The sequence below is a fragment of the Ambystoma mexicanum genome, chromosome 6q, assembly GCF_040938575.1.
Source record: "Ambystoma mexicanum isolate Mex_15411 chromosome 6q, UKY_AmexF1_1, whole genome shotgun sequence".
NCBI lineage: Eukaryota > Metazoa > Chordata > Amphibia > Caudata > Ambystomatidae > Ambystoma > Ambystoma mexicanum.
The window spans coordinates 17,943,141-17,967,310 of NC_090937.1; the positions used below are offsets into that span (position 1 = coordinate 17,943,141).

The window sequence follows — 24,170 nt, forward strand, 5'->3', positions numbered from 1 at the left end:
GCCATCTATGAACTATCCACATGACATTTTTGTTTTATATTCTGAGGGAAATTTCCTTATGGCAGTCCTTTTGGGGAATGAAGTGGAGGAGCAGATGTGTATTCATGTTTCATAGTGTTCCGAGCGAGCGCAGGTGGCGTGCTGCCTCTCTTGCATGTTTGCACATTATATGTGCCACCCCAACAGTACTCTGGCCTGTCAAGCTATCTACAAACATCCCCTCACTGTTAAGAATGGCCTGAACTTTGGACAAAAAAACTCACTCTAAAGCCAGTTTAAAGGAGCTCCTTTCAGAAACCCATTAAATGATACTTTCTGATAGACGTTTGCCAGATGCGATTCATTTTCCCAAAGTGTATTAAGCATGACAGTGGCGGAGAGTGGCAGAGAGTGGCAGTCTAGCAGTCATCCCTACCTGCTGAGTCTGTTCACCCTGTCCATTCCTTTCTGAAGGAGGAGCCTGCTGATCTACTACAACTACCCTTCCATACCGCGGAGCGGACGCGGAGTGGTGGAGAGTGGCAGTCTAGCAGTCATGGCTGTCGTGACTGGTATGACTGCCTCTCCCCTGGCTCCACAGGAAGAGGAAAATGGACGGCTACGAAGCTGGCGTCCCCGCCAACATTTAGATACATTTCTGCTGGCTGAACTTCCTGACACTACGAAGACGCTGGCAAACACAGCTAAATCCTTAAAAACTTGTGGGAAAAAAGTCGAGAAAAAAACCCTCAAACTTCCAACACGCCAACTGAGAGAAGACCCTCTCCTTACATCAAATGAGATTTTGCAAACATCTGCTCAAAAAGCAATTTTCCTTTCCCTGACTGACCAGCTCCTACCGCTGCCTCTTAAAAATATGCCGATCGAAAACCATACCATTCAGCACACCTCGCCCCGTCTGCTCGCTTACCATCTGTCCCCGGAGGGGGAGATGTGTTCGCAGTCGGCGGGCGAGTTCCTATGCTCGCGGGGCTGTGCTCGGATCTCCGACCGATGGCGAGGTGATTGTTGAGGAGCAGCAAGGACGAGGGCGTGCTCCTGTCGCCCCCACCACTCAGACAGCATGGGATCCAGACGAGGAGCAAGAGTATCAGACGACCGGCCCGCAAGTGGAGCACTCGGTCCCCCCAGACGAAACGCCTGCCTTGGCCTCCCATAGCGTCTCTGCCCAGGTACACGCTGAGGCGGCTGGAGCCATCACGCAGAGCCCGTCTCAGGCAAAGGAAAAGGCGGTCTCTGTGGAGGGGCACGCCCCGAGAGGCGTCATCAGAGCCGGGGGCGTGTGGCTCCCTTGAGACGTCCAAGCCCCGCCCCCAGAGCTCGCTACATCCTACTGCATCGATGAAAGTACAAACAGCAAACGCAAAGAAACGCCCCAGGTCATCCCCTGTTCGAACCTCCGAGAAAAGAAAGAAAACTTTAAAACTCAAAATTGGTAAACAAAATCCAACAAACCTACGCAAATCACAAAGCAAAGACACAACATTAAAGCAATCTTTAAGCAAAAATAAATCAGCCAAAGATAAGACCTTGAAACCAGTTCTCTCTCCTATGGGAACCTTGGTGAAATTCTTCGAAAAAAAAACACCAACCTAACAACCGCACTAGCTCATTGACAGAGCTTACTGATGCTGAACTCCTCGATGATGTTCTCGATCTACAGCCATCAAGCAAATTAAGAAGAATTGAGGACTGTCTAACTCCTAGACCAGATCCTCTCAATTTCAAACGACCTATTCTAGGAAAAAGATTACAGTCCGAAAAAAACCTGGAAAACAAATTCACGTTTGGGCAAACATCCACGCACCTTATACCTACTGAATTTGTTTTTGGCCTAGATCCGGCGGTACCCCAAACGTCTAGCCCTGTATTACATCTAAAGGATCTCCTGGCTCCCACAGCGATTTCCGTTCATCCTGCTGACGACGCTGTTGCCCAGGCATCTGACCAAAGAAAACAACAATTGGGGGCCGAATCCTTTCCTTCTCCGTCACCACTACTCTCACCTGTTTCACAAGACAACCCAGGTGTCATGACCGCTGCCTCCAAGGAGTCAGATCCAGCCCAACATCCTGGGAAGCAGGGTCACAACTTCCATTCCAGGCACCAGCCGGTCCCCACAGGGGCCTTTTGGACCTTGTCCTAGCGCCAGTGGTGCCAGGCTCATAAGGGAACCCAGTCCCGGCACAGGAAGCGCCGGGCTCATATTGAGAGGAATGGTGCTTGGGTGGACCTACCTGCTGCAGACCATGCTGCTCACTTACCTGTAGGATGAGATCCTCATCCATTCATGGCTGGAACTACTTTACCTTCTGGGTGTGGCCAGCACCACTCCCTGGGACTGGATACTGGAACTATCCTGAGAGCTGGAACTTCTTTCTTGCCTGGGCAAGGCTGTGGAAGGAGACACCTAAGTACTCCAGTGGCTTATTTAAACCACACCCGATCAGTGCAACGTGCTTCGCGTTATTCTGCACTAGCATCAGGACGCTCACGGTGTCAGCTCCAGAGAATCTTCAGCTTCAGCATCTGTGAACAAGAATTCTTTATCTTACCTCCCGGAAAACCAGTCTTCAGTCTTCAGCAGCGTCTGAAAGAGAACAAGGACACCAGGTTAGGACAAGGCAAAACCAGCGCTGCACTTACCTCGTCCATCGGTGCATTCCGAGGCCGCGTGCCGCACTCTACATACTCCGACAACCCTGCGGAAACAAAGGACATTGGTTAGTGAACCTCCGTGATATTTTGCTTACCTGTGCTACTTACGCCTCGATCTCCGCCAAGCGCTGTTCAACCGCACCTGCAAAAACAAGAAGGACATCATTGGGGCACAGTACGCCATCACTACTCACGTGTCTTCTATTCCGGCACGTACCTCGGCGTCCATCTCCAACGCCAGCTGCTACGGCTACCTGAAAAAGGGAAAAGAGACATTAAGAAGTGCATTTAACTTCGAACAACATTCTTTTAGTTACGTGCTTCCACGAGCTCCGGCATTCTTCTCGCTTACCGTATCTGCATACCGGACCTGCAAAGGCAAGAGACATTTAAAGGGGCTTATAAATAAGACTCCATATTCAAGCATTTACAGTTCGTGCAGTTAACGACGGCCTTGCTCCCCGATTCCATCCTCTGCAATCAAGAGGCTGGGTTATGAACCAGTGAAGCAACTGGCATTAGCGCCCCTGCACAGACGCAGGATGGAGAGCTCCGCTTTCACCTATCTAAGGTGAGCACATTCCGCCCACGAGAAACGTGGGGAGGCCAGAAAGGGGAAAGTCAGATTGGCCAATCAGACGTACATTAACCCTTTGTTCTCCTACTTGCAGACACCTCACCCTCCGGGTCAAAATTACGGTGAGGAGAGGGCCCATCCAGGGTGTTATCAGAGGCCTGCGCGTGACCCTAGAAGACACTGAAATCTCCCAGCCCGGACCTGCGCCTCCGAGGGATTCAGGTGAGCGTTACAGAACGCGAAGACTACCGCAAATTTCCCACCCAGGCGCAATGGATACCTCGGACACAGATCAATTGGCCCAATTGCTTGGGGCACTGAGAGCTGAAGTACAGGCATCCCGCCAAGAGACAAATGCTTTACGAAGGGAGTTGATCGTTTCCAAAGAGCAAACGGATGATCTGGCCAGACAGTTGTTACAAACACAAGCGGGACAGACGTCTCTGCCTGACTCGAGAGGGAGCTACACTCCTACAACCTCAAATAATCCGGTGCAAATTAATCTGCCAGGGAATGTGCCTTTGGCCCCGCCCGAACGTTTTTCTGGTGATCCAAAACGGTTTGCAGTATTCCTTAATCAATGCCGCTTGCACTTTCTGTGTAGACCCGCCGCATTCCCAACAGACGAAACCAAAGTAGCGTTCGTACTTTCCTATCTCAGCGGTAGTGCTGCAGATTGGTCCATTCCTCTTGTGACACAGGATGATCCGATCCTCCATAACTTTCAAGATTTCCAGACCAGTATGGAAAAGTTGTTCGCAAGACACTCACAGGGGCAGGCCTTGGACAATGAACTCCTATCACTAAGACAAGGGAATCAGGATCTCCTGGCATACATAGCATCTTTTAACAGACTGGTGGTTGAGACTAGGTGGCCTGAGGAAAAGAGAATCACACTTTTCTTCAGAGGGCTGCGTGGAGAACTTAAAGATGTCTTAGCACAGGTGGTGAATCCTCCGCAAGATTGTTCTGATTATATCGACCTAGTGGTCCAATTAGATCACCGGCTACAGAACAGGAAGACCGATCGTTCCAGATTTGAAACCCAAATATTTTCAAGACCTCAGAGCTCCGCTAAAGGAAAGGATTCCGTGGAGCCCATGCAGATAGGGGTTGTTAAAGGACCATTAACCCAAAAGGAGCGGGAAAGGAGAAGACAATTACAGCTGTGCCTCTACTGTGGGAATTCCGGACATTTCCTTCGTGATTGTCCAGTGAAACCAGTCAAGAAGGCTGTAGGAGCTTCCGATAAGAATGCTGAAAAACTAGAATCGGGAAACGACCTCGCCCGACAAGTGTAGAGGTCCGCTTGCCGAGCGTTAAAACCAGTTCCTTGACCTCGCATTTGGTAATGCCTATGGTCCTCATAAGTCCAGATCGGCCAGATCGCATGCATGCCATTAAAGCATACATTGATAGCGGAGCGATCGGTAACTATGTAGATCAAGATATGGCAACCAGGATGAATCTTCCTCTATGTTCTAAGATGGTTAAAGACGTAATCACTACAGTGGATGGTACAGAAATAGCTTCCGGACCGGTTTCTCACACCACCATGGAAGTGTCGTTGCTATGCCAAGATGGACATCGGGAGAAGATCGTGTTTGATGTAATCAAGGCCCCGCAGTTTCAAGTAATCCTGGGAATTCCTTGGTTGGAAAAGCACAATCCTCAGATAGACTGGCGAGCCAAGGTCATCCGGTTTCCAGAATGCGCCCCAACTTGCTATCCTCGACCCGATATCAGGCTAGCAGTCATCGCTTCCGAGAGTCCCCAATTGCCTCCAGAATACCAAGAATTCCGCGACGTCTTCCAGAAAGATCAGGCCAACACTTTGCCCCCGCATCGGTCATACGACTGCCAGATAGACCTAATACCTGGATCTACTCCTCCGTGCAGTAGAATATATACTCTCACTGAGCCAGAAAATCTCCATCTCAGGCAATACTTGGACCAGTATCTGGCTAACGGATTTATTCGTCCCTCGAAATCTCCAGTTTCTTCAGCTTTGTTCTTCATTCCGAAAAAAGAAGGTGACCTGAGAACATGTATCGACTACCGCACCCTGAACCAGATTACAGTCAAAAACAGATATCCTTTGCCTCTGATTCCCGAATTATTGGACCAAGTTAAAGGTGCCTGCATATACACAAAGCTAGATCTCAGAGGAGCTTACCACTTGGTACGCATTAAGGAGGGTGACGAATGGAAGACGGCCTTTCGCACTAAATTCGGATTGTTTGAGTATCAAGTAATGCCCTTTGGACTATGCAACGCACCGGCCGCCTTCCAGTTCTTTATGAATGACGTTTTCCGAGAACTTATTGATGTGTGCGTAATTGTTTATATCGATGACATCCTGGTATACTCATCCTCAGAAGCTGAACACCGAAGACATGTCACAGCGGTTCTACAGAGACTTCGTCAACACCGCTTGTTTGCTAAATTGGAGAAGTGTACTTTTCATGTAAAGGAAGTCGAATTCTTGGGGTTCATCTTGTCACCCAATGGAGTTCACATGGACTCAAGAAAGGTGGACGCTATCACCAAATGGCCGTCCCCGACTTCCGTGAAAGGAGTACAGAGCATGTTGGGCTTCGCTAATTTTTACCGGAGATTCATTCCAGAATTCTCTCGAGTAGTTCAACCCATCACGGCCCTCCTGAAAAAGAATAAAAAATTCGAGTGGACTCCAGAGGCCGAACAAGCCTTCCAAGAATTGAAAGCCAAATTTATCGCCGCTCCAGTCTTGAAGCATCCTCGTCCAGAACTTCCTTATATCGTCGAGACAGACGCATCCAGCCTCGCAATGGGGGCTGTGCTATCACAAAGAGATCCCGAAACACACCAATTACACCCTGTGGCATTTTGGTCCCGCACATTTTCGGCCCCCGAAATCAACTATACAATTACGGACAAAGAACTTCTGGCAATTAAGTCCGCCTTTAAGGCCTGGCGGCATTATCTCCTGGGAGCCCGGCACACTGTCACTGTAATCACTGACCATCGTAACCTCCAGTATCTGAAGTCAGCCAAGGCCCAATCTTCAAGACAACTCCGCTGGGCATTATTCTTCGCGGAATTTGATTTTGTGATCACGTATCGACCAGGCAATAAGAACGGAAAAGCAGATGCCCTTTCTCGAATAGGGGTAGACGAACACACAGCTAATCCAGAGCCGGTACCAATAATCCCCGAACAAAAGATACTGGGAGTAATCAACACGCTATCCCTTGAAGATATCGAAGCGAAAGTCAGTCAACTAATAACTCCTGAAGATTCATTGAATTGGCAACTGAAAGGAAAAGATTTTACGATAGATCAGAATCTATTGTATTTCCAAGGAAGACTATATTTGCCATGTGTTGACTTACAGAAGCAGGTTATCACCTGCTACCATGATTCACTAATAGAAGGACATCCTGGAATTGCCAAAACCTTAGAGAAAATCAAAAGACATTTTTGGTGGCCATCTTGGAGGAAAGATATTAAAGATTTTGTGGCTTCTTGCGGCATCTGCGCACAAAACAAGAGTCAGAAGGAAAGACCAGCAGGTCTGCTACACCCAATAGACATTCCACCTTGCCCTTGGCATACTCTCTCAATGGATTTTATCACGGATTTACCCCCCTGCTCCGGATACAACACAATTCTAGTAATCGTGGATCTTTTTTCAAAAATGGCTCATTTTATTCCACTGAAAGGTTTACCCACAGCTCCCGTTTTGGCCCGAGAATTCCTTGAAAACATCGTCCGGTTGCACGGATTCCCTTCAGTGTTAATCTCCGATCGAGGGAGCCAATTTATTTCCCATTTTTGGCGAAATTGTTGTCGTTTAGCGCAAATTGATGTACGACTTTCCACCAGCCATCACCCCCAGACTGACGGGCAGACTGAGAGGACTAATCAAACTCTGGAACAATATCTACGCTGCATGTTGCAACAATCGGAGGGCACTTGGAAGGATGTCCTTTGGATTGCTGAATACGCCTACAACAATTCAATCCATTCAGGAACTGGAAAAACCCCTTTTTTTCTGCTGTATGGAATTCATCCTCGAACCTCTAATTTGGATCCGCCTCAAGCTCTCGGAACACCCGCTGTAGACCATCTGCATGCGACAATAACTCAAGCATTTAAGGAAGCCACAGCCCACCTTCAACGAGCCAAGGAAATGTATAAGAAAGGAGCGGATCGACATCGAAAAGGGGCCCCTCAATATCAAGTAGGAGATCAAGTCTGGCTGTCCACTAAACATTTATCCCTAAAAGGACCACGCACCTTCAACCCAAGGTATTTAGGACCCTACACGATCACGGCTGTGATAAATCCGGTGGCTGTGAAATTGGAGTTACCTACTCGGATGAAGATACATCCCGTTTTCCATGTTTCTCTCCTAAAACCTATGCAACCCGGAACCCGTTTGACTAAACCTCCAGAGCCAATCCAGGTTGATGGAGAACTCGAATTTGAAATTCGAAACATCTTGGATTCCAATATTTCCAAATCGAAACTATTCTACCTGATTGATTGGAAGGGATTCGGCCCCCAGGAGAGATCTTGGGAGCCTTCAGAATATGTCCATGCACCTCGTCTAGTCAGGAAGTTTCATCGAACTTTTCCCAATAAGCCAAAGCCTCCAGAGAAGACAAGCTTGGGAGGGGCCTTGAGGGGGGGGTGCTGTCATGACCGCTGCCTCCAAGGAGTCAGATCCAGCCCAACATCCTGGGAAGCAGGGTCACAACTTCCATTCCAGGCACCAGCCGGTCCCCACAGGGGCCTTTTGGACCTTGTCCTGGCGCCAGTGGCGCCAGGCTCATAAGGGAACCCAGTCCCGGCACAGGAAGCGCCGGGCTCATATTGAGAGGAATGGTGCTTGGGTGGACCTACCTGCTGCAGACCATGCTGCTCACTTACCTGTAGGATGAGATCCTCATCCATTCATGGCTGGAACTACTTTACCTTCTGGGTGTGGCCAGCACCACTCCCTGGGACTGGATACTGGAACTATCCTGAGAGCTGGAACTTCTTTCTTGCCTGGGCAAGGCTGTGGAAGGAGACACCTAAGTACTCCAGTGGCTTTTTTAAACCACACCCGATCAGTGCAACGTGCTTCGCGTTATTCTGCACTAGCAGCAGGGCGCTCACCGTGTCAGCTCCAGAGAATCTTCAGCTTCAGCATCTGTGAACAAGAATTCTTTATCTTACCTCCCGGAAAACCAGTCTTCAGTCTTCAGCAGCGTCTGAAAGAGAACAAGGACACCAGGTTAGGACAAGGCAAAACCAGCGCTGCACTTACCTCGTCCATCGTTGCATTCCGAGGCCGCGTGCCGCACTCTTCATACTCCGACAACCCTGCGGAAACAAAGGACATTGGTTAGTGAACCTCCGTGATATTTTGCTTACCTGTGCTACTTACGCCTCGATCTCCGCCAAGCGCTGTTCAACCGCACCTGCAAAAACAAGAAGGACATCATTGGGGCACAGTACGCCATCACTACTCACGTGTCTTCTATTCCGGCACGTACCTCGGCGTCCATCTCCAACGCCAGCTGCTACGGCTACCTGAAAAAGGGAAAAGAGACATTAAGAAGTGCATTTAACTTCGAACAACATTCTTTTACTTACGTGCCTCCACGAGCTCCGGCATTCTTCTCGCTTACCGTATCTGCATACCGGACCTGCAAAGGCAAGAGACATTTAAAGGGACATATAAATAAGACTCCATATTCAAGCATTTACCGTTCGTGCGGTTAACGACGGCCTTGCTCCCCGATTCCATCCTCTGCAATCAAGAGGCTGGGTTATGAACCAGTGAAGCAACTGGCATTAGCGCCCCTGCACAGACGCAGGATGGAGAGCTCCGCTTTCACCTATCTAAGGTGAGCACATTCCGCCCACGAGAAACGTGGGGAGGCCAGAAAGGGGAAAGTCAGATTGGCCAATCAGACGTACATTAACCCTTTGTTCTCCTACTTGCAGACACCTCACCCTCCGGGTCAAAATTACAGTGAGGAGAGGGCCCAACCAGGGTGTTATCAGAGGCCTGCGCGTGACCCTAGAAGACACTGAAATCTCCCAGCCCGGACCTGCGCCTCCGAGGGATTCAGGTGAGCGTTACACCAGGAAACACTTCGCTCAGTGCTAATAAAAAGACGATTCCAATTCCTAACGAACAAGACAAATCTTCAAAGCGTCAGCAAATTGACTCTCAGGTTCCACCTATTGCTGATCGCAGAGACAATAGAGAATCTTATCAAGATTTTGAACCCTGCTCTGATAGACCAAATTCCTCTACCCATTCTACTCCTTTACAAGATTCAAGTCGTAAGTCCACTACATCCAGTAAAGAATCATCATCAAAAAAGCCAGACTTACTTTCATATATGTCGGCATTATCCATTGCCCTGGTCCCTTTCACCAAACTATATGTATCGCTGTATGATACTCTAAAGGACCACACTGTCTTACAGGCGATGATCCACACCAAACTCATCTTCCTAGAAGGCCACATTACTGCTCAAAACGAAATAAAAAACCCATCACCCCCAACCGTGATGGCCATAGATGTGCGCCTTCAAGCAATAGAAACTACATTGACCCGCCTGGAGAAAAGAACTCTTCTAATCTGCTCTACGAACGCACATACCATCACTGCACCTCCGATTGACTTGACGTCCTGTACCCCACAGATCCCTATCCCTTGTGCTAAAACAAAACTGGCTCACAAAAAAGCGCCACCAACATCGTCTCAAACCACAAACGAATCGGCCTCCAATATTGTTTTGGTGATCGACGAGGAAGAAAATCCAAATAAAATATCAGCAGCCCAACCAGATCAACCTTATTCAATATTTGCTGCGAAATCAATACATGCCATCCCTCTGCTGACCTTGGAAGCACCCAACACAAAAGCATCTTCTATACAAACGACGGTTCAAGTAGACAAATCAGTTCCTGAATCCCAAACTCACCTTATCCCCCAAACTCACCTTTCACAACAAGACTCTGACCTTCTGAATTGCCTTCACTCACTTGCGAACCAAGATCTTAAGATCTCAGCAAAATCCCCAGAGGAGTCTGAGCCCATTACAGACCTGATGAACCTCTCAGAACATCATGACGAAGCTACCTCCCCTATGCCACCAGGCCAATGGAATCCATCGTCAGACAACCCCACTGCTGCAGCTTTGCATACAAAGACCCCTTCGAAGACCACAAGCCTTGAAAACAGACATCATCAGTCACCATTCATGACTTTAGAAGAACGTCGAAAGAAGATCGAACTGTCAACTTTAATCAGGACAAAGGCAGTCTAAACAAAAAAAAAATAGAGATCCCGCTCCGTCTCAGAGTGATAGGATAAGCTACAACACCAACAAACCCGGCCTGGAAAGGCGTTCTCGACCCTCGACAGACTCTCAACAGTTCTCAGATTCTCATGAGACCCCTCGACACCATTCACAAACTTCATCTAGGAATCATCTACGAGAGGACAGTCCTAAAGAAAACAATCATCATGCAATAAAGTCCTCGAGTTCTAAGACAATCTCTCACCAAACGCCCAAAAAGCCGGGCAAACCATCGGGGAGATGGATTCTAAAATTAGAACAATCTAGTGAAAATCGAGATAAAGTCACATTAAACAGAGGAGGCATGCTGAAGCTGATACATCTCATACCTAAATTAACACAGATTTCTTCAGATGACTTGTGGATAGTTGAACCAAGTCACCACCACGGAAGAGCGGTCTGCCACCTCCATATTATATCAAGAAAAGTTTAGGACAAATTGATCGACCAAAAAAAAGACTTTTCAAGTCTGGGCTATCATCTCTCACTAAAAACGACGACAACAGAAGAAAAGACCCACGAACCCAAGGAAACTACTCGAACACTCAACAGGAACTCCAAAGAAAAAAATAACTATCCAAGGATGCATCGAAACCTTGACACATCTCCGCAAAGACAAAACCTAGCTCATCGATCAGTTCAACCCAAGCGTCATCACAGCCCAAAAGTGACCTTCTCAAATAAGACCCAACATAGGCCTCTCCAAACCTCACTACCATCTAACGAGAAATCCAGTGACTCAAAAGCAGAAGATCCTGAAGACAAAATCAGCTTTTGTAAAGATCGACAAAACAACAATAGTAAACTTACTAAAACCATCCAACTGGAAGAAAACGCCCCTACAGCATCTCTTGATAGAAACTCAATTTCATCCAGCTTCTGGGCATGGCTCCCAAAGGCCTTAGCATCGCATCGTTCAAAATAGCAGTCCAAGAATCTGATCGACGCTCTACCTTCGACGACCAACCAAACCAGCAGCGTGTTTGAAATCAAGTTAGCCAGTTGGAACACTAGGGGCTATAAACATCTTACCTCGATCAGTGATACAAACTTGGGCTCCTTTGACATATTGTGTCTCCAAGAAACTTGGCTGTCTAAAACACCCACGCTCGATGGATACAATCTTTTCCTGGCCCCGGCGACAAAAGGCCAAATGGGCCGCCCTTCCTCTGGTCTGCTACCGGTTTGCGAATGGATAGAGGTTTTGCAGTAACTAACACCATCGTCTCAAACTACTCTCTATTAGCACTCTTGCTAACTTGGTCATCGCTATCATCTGACGGAATTTATTACCATCCTATCTCCGTAGCGATTTTCAACGTATACTGGAACCCTGCAGCAATCGACCAAAAGAGATTCTTAAAAGTGATCGAAAAGACGATTGATGAGGTACGGTCGACCTACAACACCTTGCATATTATAATATGTGGAGACCTGAATGCTTGCTGCACCCAGAAAACAATCAAAAAACAATCCCCGAGTGAAGACCCGGGAAACCAATGGATGAAACTGATGAACTCAAGAAACCTACATAACCTTGACATAGTATACAAAAAGAATAATCGATTACCAACTTGGACCAACGGGCAACTAATATCAACCATTGACTACACTTTTGTCTCGGAACCCATTCTGCTGCTAACGACCTCCTTCGACGTTGTTCACACAACATCTAGTGATCATAATATTCTTCAAACCACTTTGAAAACTTCTTATTCAAATCCTGATAGGTACGAAACTGCGGTGGAACAAACTCCTCAAGGCACTATACTGCGTTTAACAGCACACAGTATTCGAGACCTCGCAAACTTATACATAGACTCGTGTCCTACATCGGCCTTTGAATTGGTCGACTATGCCCCTTTGTTGAACACCTATAGAATACAGAGAGGGAAATCTAACAAAAACTCGCAAACATCCCTACACTTGTACGATAAAGTGCTGGTCCAGAAATGAAGGGCTTTCAGAAAAGCCAAAATAAATGCATTGAAACTTACGACGATGGAAAGATCCAAAACAATCAAAGAAATTACCAGAAATGATAAAAACTGGGTGAGATCATACAGATGGAAACTTCACCAACACGATGCAGAAGCCAAATTAAAATCGATCTGTTCCAACAATTCAAAAGAATTCTGGTCCTTGCTGAACAAATCATCTTCACCCAACGATTTGAACATGGCGAATAGTATTAGCGAATTCACCTGGGCTGCTCACTTCAGTTCGCTCTTCGAAAATCCCACACCAAATTCAACGGCTTGCAGCCCCTATCAGATGACGATAGCTGTATCTAAAAACACAAGGACCATTGACTCCTGGACGCAACTTGACGACCTGGATGACATATTAGACATCCTTAAGAAACTGAAAAAGTCCAGGGCCCCGGGCCCTGATGGGATTACAAATTTCGATCTAAAAACCCATCCGGACGAGTGGGCTAAATTTATAAGAACAGTCTTCACAAGATGTGTGGCATCTCAATCTGTACCTCCTTCATGGCTTTCTGCCATAGTGGTTCCAATATACAAAAAAGGAGATAAACAAGATCCATCGAACTACTGCCCCATCGCTTTATTTGACCCCATAGGGAAAGTCTTTGGGACATTACTTTTGAAAAAATTCCAAGTCTGGGCTGCCAACGCGCCATGCAACGACAATTTTCAAACAGGATTAAAAAAAATGTTGGGAACAGCCATTAACATCTTTACGATATCTATTCTGAAAGCTAAAGTAAAGGAGGGAAACCCGAGAATATTCATGGCCTTTATCGACTTAGGCTTTCGACAAAGTCGATCGCTCTAAACTCTGGGAGAAACTGACAACATGGAAATGCCCAAGGGCAATCTTAAATCCCATCATAGCCCTCCACTCAGACACCAACATTAAGATACGGCTGAACCAACAAGGAAGCCTCTCCACGGAAATCGTCACCAAGAGAGGTGTCAAACAGGGCTGTCCTCTGGCCCCAGCACTCTTTCTTGCCTATATGGGAGATTATCAGTATACAGAGACTTCGATCAGATCTTTTCCACCAAAACCTGCGAAAACGAACATCAGCAGATTATTCTACGCTGACGATCTCATTCTACTTGATATGACCCCCATAGGCTTTCAACAAAAACTCTCTAACCTACAAGAATATTGCTCCGAAAACAACCTGGAAATCAACATCGAAAAGACAAAGATAATGGTTTTGGAGAGCACGACCAAAAAACAAGAAAAATTCAACTGGACTATCGATAAAACAGCGATCGAAAAAGTTAAGAATTTTAAATACTTGGGTGTAGTTCTAGAAACCACAACAAAAGAGCTAGCCATGCAAGAATTTCTCTGGGACAAAATTCGCAATTTAGCTACAAAAGGAAAAGCTATTGATAGAAAGTTTGGAAAATTTTCGACAATTCCACTGCTAAACTTTTACAAATCAAAGGTGGTTCCTACTGTGACATACGGCGCTGAAGCCATGCCCTATCTGCCAAAAACACTCTGGCCTAAGCTGGAAGCTTATTTTTGGAGGACAGTTTTCTTCCTACCGAATTCAACACCGGTTCCTTTGATTCATCGAGAACTAAGCTTGCTATCTCTTCAGGGTACGGTAGACTATAACACAATCATGCTCTACAGAAAATGTATACTCCCAGACTGCACCTTTATCCACGGTCTGATACTTAAAGAACTTCAAGTATCAAGTGGCAAAATGCTCACCCGATGGAAAAAAGAAAACTTAGATCTGCTGAAAACAATAGAGTGTGCCGAAGAAGAACTGATAAATAATCCAACAAGGATACTTAAGAAACTAAAAGAGATGGATTGGATCAACACGCAAAATCTATCGACTGATTATAATGGCAACGAAATTGAATGTTCTACAAAATTACATCAAAATATTTCCGAGCCGACCAGCGCGCAACTTGATAATGCGAGCGAGATTGAACCTGCTTGACTGCAATTAAATACGTTACATTAGAGGTCTGTCATTAGCTAACAGCTGTAGAATCTGTAATGAAGACAAGGAAACAATTCACCATTTACTGCTTTCTTGCCCTGCCACAAAGGAGATACGTTTACCCTATCTGAAATTCCTTCTGCGATATTCACAAACGACTGATGAGGAAACATGGTGGGCACGGATGATCAGTGGACATCCAACATCATGGCAACTGGCTACATTTAAGATCCTTCAACAGCTAACAGAAAAACTAGAGCTCAAACGAACTGAATACAACTAAGACTTTGTTTGTTTCGGATCAAAACATTTTTGAAAATAATTTTGCTACGAGACATCCAGAGGACCAAAGAGAAAAGAGAAATGATAGTCCATTTTACAAAGAAAAAATGTTGCAAAAAATCAATTATTTGATTAAAAATGTCAACAATAAAAAAAAATAAAAAAAAAAAAAATAAGCATGACAACTATAGAAACACAGATGATGCCATATGGAAAATATTGTCATGTTAACAGTTTTGGTTATAGGTATTGCATATATAAAAAAAAGTTAATTAGCCGCGTTTGAGGTCTTCAGGCCTGGTTAACAAGGTAAATATATACTATCAAATGACAGGAAAACACTCTTAAAAAAATAACCAGCAAAATGAAATGTATGTTATGAACACTTTTCACATTCACTCGTGTCATAGAGAAGACATGTTTGCACTTACTCAATGTACTTCATGGATATTTTCTGCGGCTGCGCACAGCTAAAGATGCGCTCCTGTATGTGCAGGGCAGCCAGACGTAAAGCCACGCTGCATTTCATCTCTACCGCAAACCTCTCCTGGAGCACGTCGCTGCAGCTCTGGAATAAATGATACGCCAGAGTTCGAATTTTGAAAATCAATGAATGAACTGTGTATATCGCAAATAACTACTCGCCATATTTCATAGCCACCTAAATGGATTTTTGGGCTGGGACATAAGTATTTCGCCCTTTTCCCTTCCCCCAACCAAATAAATGAAGGGATCCAGAATCCATGGTCACTCCCTTTCCCACTAGCTGCAATCACAAGCCAAAGCTGGTTATGCTGCCCCTGCTCTGATACTCCCTTCAAAGCCCCCTTACCCACTTCATCCTAGCTGCTGGTCACCAAATAATAAATAAGTGGCATTTCAAGGGCAACATTAGCAGTTCACGATGAGGCGTTGTTCCAGCATAGGGACAGGATACAGGCTGTAGTATAGGTGCAGGACACAAATCAGTAGCTGCGTGAAAACGGTGCATGCACCTCAGAATACACACAAAATCCGGATTAGCAGCCTCACGGAATGTAGAAGTGCTCAAGCAGGGATACAGGAAACAGATTGGAAGCAACGAGAAAGGTATATATACCATAGCATAGATAGTGTATACGAATTAGAAGCTACCAGGAAGCTACATGTATCCGTACAAAGATTGAGATTAGAAGAAGGCAATGTTTTGTAAGTTGTGTTGCCATTAGTGAGCAAAGAACCAAAAGACTTCATGTTGTGCAATATATCAATGGTCACTATTATTAAATATGATGTGACATTATAACTAGTTAAACATGAATGAGGCTTTTTAGCAGAACGTACCCAGAGAAGTATTCATTGTTGGGGCGGACAATTATGTAATTAGAGAATGATTTTTGACAGGTTAGGCACTATGAGGTTACATTGTTGCTCAGGCCCAGAGGCTAGGCTCGTATTGAAAGTAGTTCTGCACTCAATCATTTTGTTTGCCAGTTCTCATCGTACAGCAAAATGCAATTATTTGTGAATGGTTGACTTTACCAGGTCACCTAGGCCTTTATTCCACAGGCATCCATCCCACACAAGCCATTTTTTGGTCAGGCATCCTTACCATCGGATATCCTGACTTCATGTCCCTATTTCTCATCCATCCCTAGGCGTCCTGTACCTGGCATCCTTGCTAAGATAAGAGTTCTATTTATATGTATGTTGCAATGGGTAGTGCAGCTAGGGGGGTACTATTATATGTTCTTTGTATGTTGTATATATTGTGGTAGGTCAGAATCAGGAGATGGACAAGGAGGCATGATTTTAAAAAGGTTTATTTCCGCTACTGTTTTAAAAGGACCTAACCTTACCCTAACTCTGTGATACTAAACCCTACTCTGTACAAATGGAGGTAACAAGGTGTGCTTGTCTGTATGCCAAGATGTTCAGACATAAATGAAGTAATCTATCTAGAAATCCTATTCTAGCCTACCTTTTTCGCTAGAGCTCAAAAGAAAATATAAAACAACCAAGACATACTTTTGGACCTTGCTAAGGGGATGGTTGATGGCTTCTAACCCCCGCCCTTGTGAATCTTCACATAGGCCCCTGTCTATGTTTACAGTCCAAACATACATATTATGAATGGCTGAAGTGCTCCTCGAAACCTGTTTGTCTCACAGTCCTTATGTTTCCCCTTCACACAGTCTGGTGTTCATTTAGTCACGTTCTCTCCCACTCTGGGTTCTTCAGTACTTTCACCCACACTGCGCTTCTCTCTATCTCGTTTCCTCACTCGAGAGCTTCTTGCTGTTTCTCGCCCTACTCTGGGGCTTCTTGGCTTTTTCTCCACACCAGGCTTCTTATGGTTTCTCTCCCCACTTTGGGGATTCTTTGATCTTTGGCCACACTAGGGTTTTTCTCCTTCGTACTCCCCATGCAACCGTGTTCCCAGTCTCCCTCACTCTGGGGCATTTCTCCTTCATGCTCCCCACTCTGGTGTGTCCACAGTCCATCCCCACTCTGGGACTCCTTCCTCTGGTCTTACCTCCCACCTCCTGTTCCTCAGAAGCCACTTCATACATGTATCTGATGAGCAGTGCTTCCTGGGAGCTCTATGTAGGCTGAATGCCTCTCGTTTCACTGCAGGGCCGCTTACGCGACTATGCAACTGTTCTCTGTAGTGATGAGCTTCTCCTCCTGGTTCCCGCTTAGTTGATGCTTGAGCTTGTGGCCAGTTTGTCCTCAGGGCTCTTTCTCAGCCCACTTAGGTAACCCGTTCTTGCTCGGGCTCCCACACCGCATGGCGCCATTTTCGCACCTGCCGGCCAGAGTGCACACTTTGTGTATGGACCTCAGGGTGTGATGCCATGTCTGGTGTTCTGCCATTCTTAGTGTATCACTTCTCAATGTGTGCTGCAGCATTATTAAAATCTGAGGGCTGTGTGGATACTCCTTCCTGATTTGTTCCGACCCTGACGTTATTTCAGGAGCCTGGCTTTTATATCCTTTTGCCGTTTTTCCTGTAGAAGATGGAAGGAATCTTCGGTGAGAAGCTGACACATCCATTGATCAAGGGTTCTTACACAGCTAATTCCTGCATACCGCATAAAGGTGTTAGTCTTGGGAGGGCAGGGATGGTGACTTAAGTCTCTCCCTGGGTTTTGCCTGTACTCTAAGGGGGAGTCACATCTAGAGATTGATCCCACTTACCCGTCCCCTAGAGGGTGTTAAAACCTGGTGGTGGCACTCTCAGCTTAAAGTTTTACCCATGCTCGTTGCAATTCTTTTTTAAACACCCCCTTTCCTTGTTGTCAACATTAATTTAAACACCCCCTATTCTCGAAATCAAGGAGTCTGCAAACATTTTCAACACCCCAATGCTTGAAAATGTCTTACCTGCAGAAGACAACCAGACATCTCTGTGTATTGCCCGACTTCGCATCACAAAACTGCTTCACACAATCACCTTCTGAATAAAATGTGCAAGTGTGCATGCATTACATTGTTTCAGGCTTATGTGGTGTGGCCAAGAATAGGCAGAATGTGGTGCTTTGGAATGCACTTCGCAGTGCCTTCGCAGTGTACTGTGAATTGTCAGGGAAAGGGGCCATTAGCACTCTCCAATTCACATGTGTCGCCCCAGCCCAATAATAAAAGATAAGACATCAAAGAAACAGATTTGGGGAAAGACCTGGGGGCCTGTGAAGCCCAGCTTTGAATTTTACCATAGCTTGGCTTTGTTTCTTCAAAATCCTTGAAGTGCCAACCAGCATTAAACAAAAAAACAACCCTTTTGTTAGGATTTCAAGGAGGCAAACCTCTGTGTTTTACACATAATAAAAACACCAATTTCCTCGTTTTTGGGAATGAAGATGCGTAGCACACAGCAGTTTAAGTGCCACCACCAGGTGTTAAGGTTAGCGTGCTAACCTCGCTAGTCTCGAAGGGGATGGCTTTGCCTTGGGGAAAGGTACAAACTCCTCAGATTTGTGACATACCCTAACTATTAGCCTTAATCCTGCTCTAGTGGGTCTACAATCTGGATTAAAACTCCTTTTTGCCAAATCCACTTCAGGGTCAACTCTTCCTCTAGAAATTCCTCCAAAGATGATAGGAGGGAGAAGATTTTCTGACTATCTCCCTTGGGAGAGTGCTGAAGCAGATCCTGAAAATGAGGGAAGCCAGGACAGCATTCCCATGCACACAAGTAATGTGAATGGTTTCCCTTGAGTCAAAGAGATTGGAATAGACTAGGTCTGACCGGACAGCTGTCTGTTTATTTCCAGAGTCAATCAGCACTATAGCCTATAATCACTGGCTTTGATCCACTCTTAGTCTTGCATGGAGTCGTTCTTAAATTGGAGGACGTGAGTTTCTTCAGACGAGTCTTCTTCCAATCTCTACCACTCTCTCCCATCTTTACCATTCCTCAACATCATACCAACCAACCTCCATTGGTTCCTATTGTCAGGTTTTCGGGCACACACGGGCAAAATCCCCTTTTGCTCCACAAAAACAAACAGTTGGCTGGATGGGTGGAATGATTTTCCCCTCACTCACACTAGCTTCAACCATCCCATAAGGCTTGACAGTGGGGATTGGAACAGGTTTCCTCGCTGTCTCCTCTCTGCGCTTCACAGGAACTGCAGGTGGAGCATTGTTAAATTTTAACAGAGGGTTCTCCCTAGTTACTGGTTTATTCCCCCTCCTAGCTTCTGGAGCCTTCAATAGTTCGTGTTTAAGGAACTGAAAGGCTTCCAAGTGTGCTTGAGCAACTTGAATAGCCTCTAAAGTTGGCTGGTAGAGTTGTAAAATAGCTCTTTGGAGAGGTGATGGTAAGCAGTTTATGGCCTGCTCAAGGCTAAAGGCTCAAGAACCTCTGGTGGAGCCTTTTTCCCCAACCAATGGCTTAACAGGTTTGGGATTTTCCCAGCTAGTTCAATGGGGATTTCACGAGGAAGTCACCGGAGATTGCATAGCTCACCCTGGAAAGAAGTCTCTGTTTGACTCACTTTATTTAAGAGAGCCTTCTTCATCTGATCAAAAGAAGTTGCCCCATGGGCACTGATGATTTGGAATGCTCACTGTAGCTCACCCTGAAGTCACTGCAAATTAAAAGGTCTTTAAGGTATCATACTGGTGTAACTGGGTGGCTAGGTGTTCCAAGTTAATGAAGAATGTGCAGATGTCATCCTCTTCTCGATATGGCTGTAAGATTCTGTGAGAAAGATGATGACCACCTGGGGATATCAAGATATTTCTTGATACCTCCTATCAGCCCTCACCTATCTATCGATGATTCTCTCCAGGAAGTTCTCAAGAGATGAGTAAGAGGTCATTTTTAATTTGGAAAGACCCTTCTGTAAGGCTCCTGCAAAGGCTTCAGTAGTAGGAGATATGAATGTTCCTTCGTCTTCTGAGCCAGTAAGTAACTTACTGGTCAAGGACAAGGCTGTCAGGCCTGTTTGCTGGTCATCTCATACTAGGATCATAGACTTCCCTGGGGTGGTTAACAGGTTTTTTTATTCTGCAATGGCCTGTAGGGGCTAATTGGTCAATACGTTATGACATTGGGGTCTCGGGGCAGGTCTGACTCTACTTCAGGTCATGCACATCCCACTACTAACACCACTTGTGGCAGGTCAGAATCAGGAGATGGACAAGCAAGCATGATTTTCAAAAGGTTGATTTCCTCTTCTGATTAAAAAAGAACCTAATATTTCCCTAACTCTGTGATAATAAGCGCTAATCTATACAAATGAAGGTAACATGCAGTGCTCATCAGTGTCAAGGTGCTCAGACATGAATTAAGTCCTCTGTCCAGAAATGCTATTCTAACCTACTTTTTCTCCCTAGAGCTCAAAAGAAAATATAAAACAACCAAGACATACTTTTGAACCTTGCTAAGGGGAAAGGGATGGTCGGTGGCTTCCGACCCCCACACTTATGAATCTTTACCGTAGGCCCTTGCCTATGTTCATAGTCCAAAACATATAGTTTGTGTACAGCTAGAGTGCTGTCCAGGGTTTACAGCCGGGTCTCTATGGTTCATCTTGATACTTGGGTGTCTCAAAGTCCTTCTTCCTTTGGGGAGACTTTAATGTTTCCCCTTCTAGCTGTCTGGGGTTCTTGCAGTCTCTTCCTCTTCGGCTCAGGTGCTCGCTCTTGTTCATTTGCCACTCATTGCTTCTCGGTTCTTTCACCCACACCAGGCTTCTCTCTATATCGTTTCCCCACTCTGGGGTTCCTTGATGTTTCTCTTCTCACTCTGGGTTTTCTTAGATTTTTACTGCCACCAGGCCGTCTATCAGTTTCTCTCTCCACTTTGGCTTCTTTGTTCTTTCCCCACACTGGGGCATTTTTCCTTCCTACTCCCCACTCTGGGGTGTCCCAATCTGGGACTCTTCCACTTCATACTACCAGTCTAGGTTGCTCTCTCTTAGTTTCCCCCGACCCTAGGGCTCTTCTTCGTACTTCCCACTCTGTGGAATTCCCTGTCTCTTCCCACTCTGGGGTCTTCTCTTTCATCGTCCCCACTCTGGGGCTCCTTCCTCTGGCCTTTTCGCCCACCTGCCGATACCTGTATTTGAAGAGCGGTGCTCTCCGGGAGGTCTATGTAGGCCAACTGCATCTTGTCTCACCCTAGAGTCACGTATGCGACTCTTCAACTAGACTCTGCAGTGGTGAGCATCTCCTCCTACTTCCCACTTAGTTGCTGTGGGAGTGTGTTTGGCGATTCTTCCTCTGGGCTCTGCCTCGGCGCTCTGAGGTACTTTGTTCTCGCTCAGGCTGCCACACCTTACAGCTCTGATTTCTCGCCTGCCAGGTTGTGTTGCACACTCCTCCTCTGGGTACGACGTCACATCTTCTGCCTCTCCAAGCGTCTCTCTCCTCAATGTGTGCTAAGGCATAATTCAAATCTGCGGGCTGCGTGGATACCTCTTCCTGATTGGTTCCACGCATGACATAACTTTAGGAGGCTGGCTTTTCCTTTGTTTTACTGCTTTCCCTGCAGAAGATGAAATTAAGTTTGTGTCAGAAGCTAGGCCAGCCATTGTTAAAGGGTTTTTACACATATTAATCCCTGCACACCACATAATGGTGTTAGTCTCTGGGGGGTGGGATGGTGAAGTATGTCTCTGCCTGGGGTTTACCTGTCCTCTAAAGGGAGTCACTTCCAGAGGGATCCAGTTAACCCTGTACTCTAGTGGGTGCTCACCTTTCCTAGTCTCCAAAGGGGGTTTCCCTCCTTGTGCCGAGGTGACGAACTCCCTCCTGTTTCGTCACAATGTCATTACTAAGGGTTGTTGTATGTTTTGATTTTAATTGTTTATAATGATATAATGATGACTGCTAAACAAATACATTTGACTTGAGAGTAAGAAAGAATAATCAGATTTTGAATAACCCTTGATGTGTGATTGAATGTGGAAAATAAAACTTGGGTTTTTAACGAAAAGAGAGGGGAAAACAGACAATTGTTTTCAGTGTGTTTACATTGATCAGTACCATGTCCATATAAGAAAACAATGTGTTGTCTGGTGTTCATATCTAGAGAATTACAACTACAGCCAGTTGCAGATGTAAGCTGGAGACCGCTAAATTAGGGCCAGTGCAAAGTTTTATGCTGCCTCGGACGAGAATCTATCTTGATGCTGTCCCTTCCTTCCTCTTGCAATGGTGGCAGATGTTGTAGGCCAATGTGGTGCCTTACATATACGCCTAAAAGTGCTTTACCGACAAGACAATGGCCCTCATTCCTTGTTTCGCAGAATTAGCATTGCTTATTCTGCCACATTTGTTCCCCATTATCACTGGTACAAAAAGCAGTTTTATTACCCTTATTATGAGCTCCGGCTATTCCCCATGAGGACTGCAGTATTTACCACCAAATGTAATTCCTCCATACTCGTGATATGGCGTGAAGGTTCCCGCTATCGCCATACTTTTGATGAGGCCCAATATACTGTGAGTAAAGGCACTGGTCTTTCTCAGGACATTATGTTTAAAATATTTTGAACCTGATCTTTGGAGCAACTTCAGATTCTATGTGGGTGAAACATTTAATGTGAGGGGAGGTGGGGAATGGGCCCTTTCAGGGTGCACTCATAACTCTGTCTTTCAGGTAATGTGCTAGTCGGTTAAGGCGGTAAGGCCAATGAATGACCGAAATTCAATATTTCTGCTTTCCGTTTTACCTGCAAATAGAGATACTCAAAGGCTACAGGGTCTTCCTGCAGGAGATCCCAGGGGTCCCTTGGTACGAAACACACCCTGAAGAGGCACCTGTAGTCATGTGACTCTCTCTTCTGTACCACCTGAAACACACAATTAATGAAAAACCTGTTAAATAAAGACATGAAAGATAAGATTAGCTTTTCATAAAGGCTTGGATTGTTCTTGTTCTAATGCATGATAATAATGGCTCCTAATTGTCAACATATAATACAATGTTATGGTTTGTTTTGGAAAACAAATGTTCCATACAAAGTTATATATCAAATCAATCAACGTCTTGGGACATCGCACTTCACTAGATCTCTTTTCAAAGGTAATAGACCAAAAAGGAGCAAAAAGGGAATGAAGCTTATACTCCATGTCCACGCCAGCAGTGCTCTTTCTCCAATTAATCGGCTGTGGGATGTATCAGAAAGGTTATCGTTTCAATAGTAGTTTTTCTTTGGTGGACTGATGCCATCGAGAATCATTGTTACTGTCAGTGGTAATAGTAGGAATCCTTCCAGTTATAGAAATACCACCATAATGGTGGCAATAGATATCCACTAAGATACCACTGCTGGTATTTCAAGGAATCCACATGCATTGTTATTTTTTTTACCATTCCCAAACTCCTACTGAGGAAGGAGATGGATTATGTACAGAAGCGGATCATGTCACTCCTGTACATAGGCTAAAGTGCATGCAGCAGCACAGAGGTAAGGGACTGTGGGAGAACCCTCAAGAAAACGCATGAAACTTGCTCTGTGTGCTCCATGTCCTCTGATTGTGATACCTCATCATGGTATACATGCTTCCAATCATCCCCTATAACCACTTTCATCACACTCCAGTCTCCAAACCGACTAACAGGGGATCCCTGTGTGTACCAAGATCGAGTCCACTGGCTCAGCAGGAACTTGTGGCCCACCCAGGAACAGCCCACGTGAATGAAGACAATCTCCCATCCACTTCAGATGGAGCAAAATCCAGCATGGTAACAATGCTGGACAAGGTGGAGGCCATCAGTCCGAGAATAAAGACATTCAGACAGCACTTTCACACCATGTGCATAACCCAAAGCCAAGTCCCACATACAAGGTCCTCGCCTGTCTGGACCAGCATTCTGGAGATGACCACTCTGCACACCCATCCAGCCCCCATCTAA

General features: G+C 45.7%; 1 protein-coding gene across 2 annotated transcripts in view; it reads right to left on the reverse strand.

Annotated features, from left to right (window-relative positions):
* The window catches only part of FRMPD1 (FERM and PDZ domain containing 1), a 1,388,071-nt gene that overhangs the window by 482,465 nt on the left and 881,436 nt on the right, over positions 1 to 24,170 (reverse strand). For both annotated transcript variants that reach the window (XM_069630382.1, XM_069630381.1), the window contains 2 exons: positions 22,984 to 23,103; positions 15,247 to 15,383 (listed from right to left, as the gene is read on the reverse strand). In XM_069630382.1, coding sequence (XP_069486483.1) covers positions 15,247 to 15,383; positions 22,984 to 23,103 — 257 coding nt within the window. The remainder of the gene's footprint in view (positions 1 to 15,246; positions 15,384 to 22,983; positions 23,104 to 24,170) is intronic.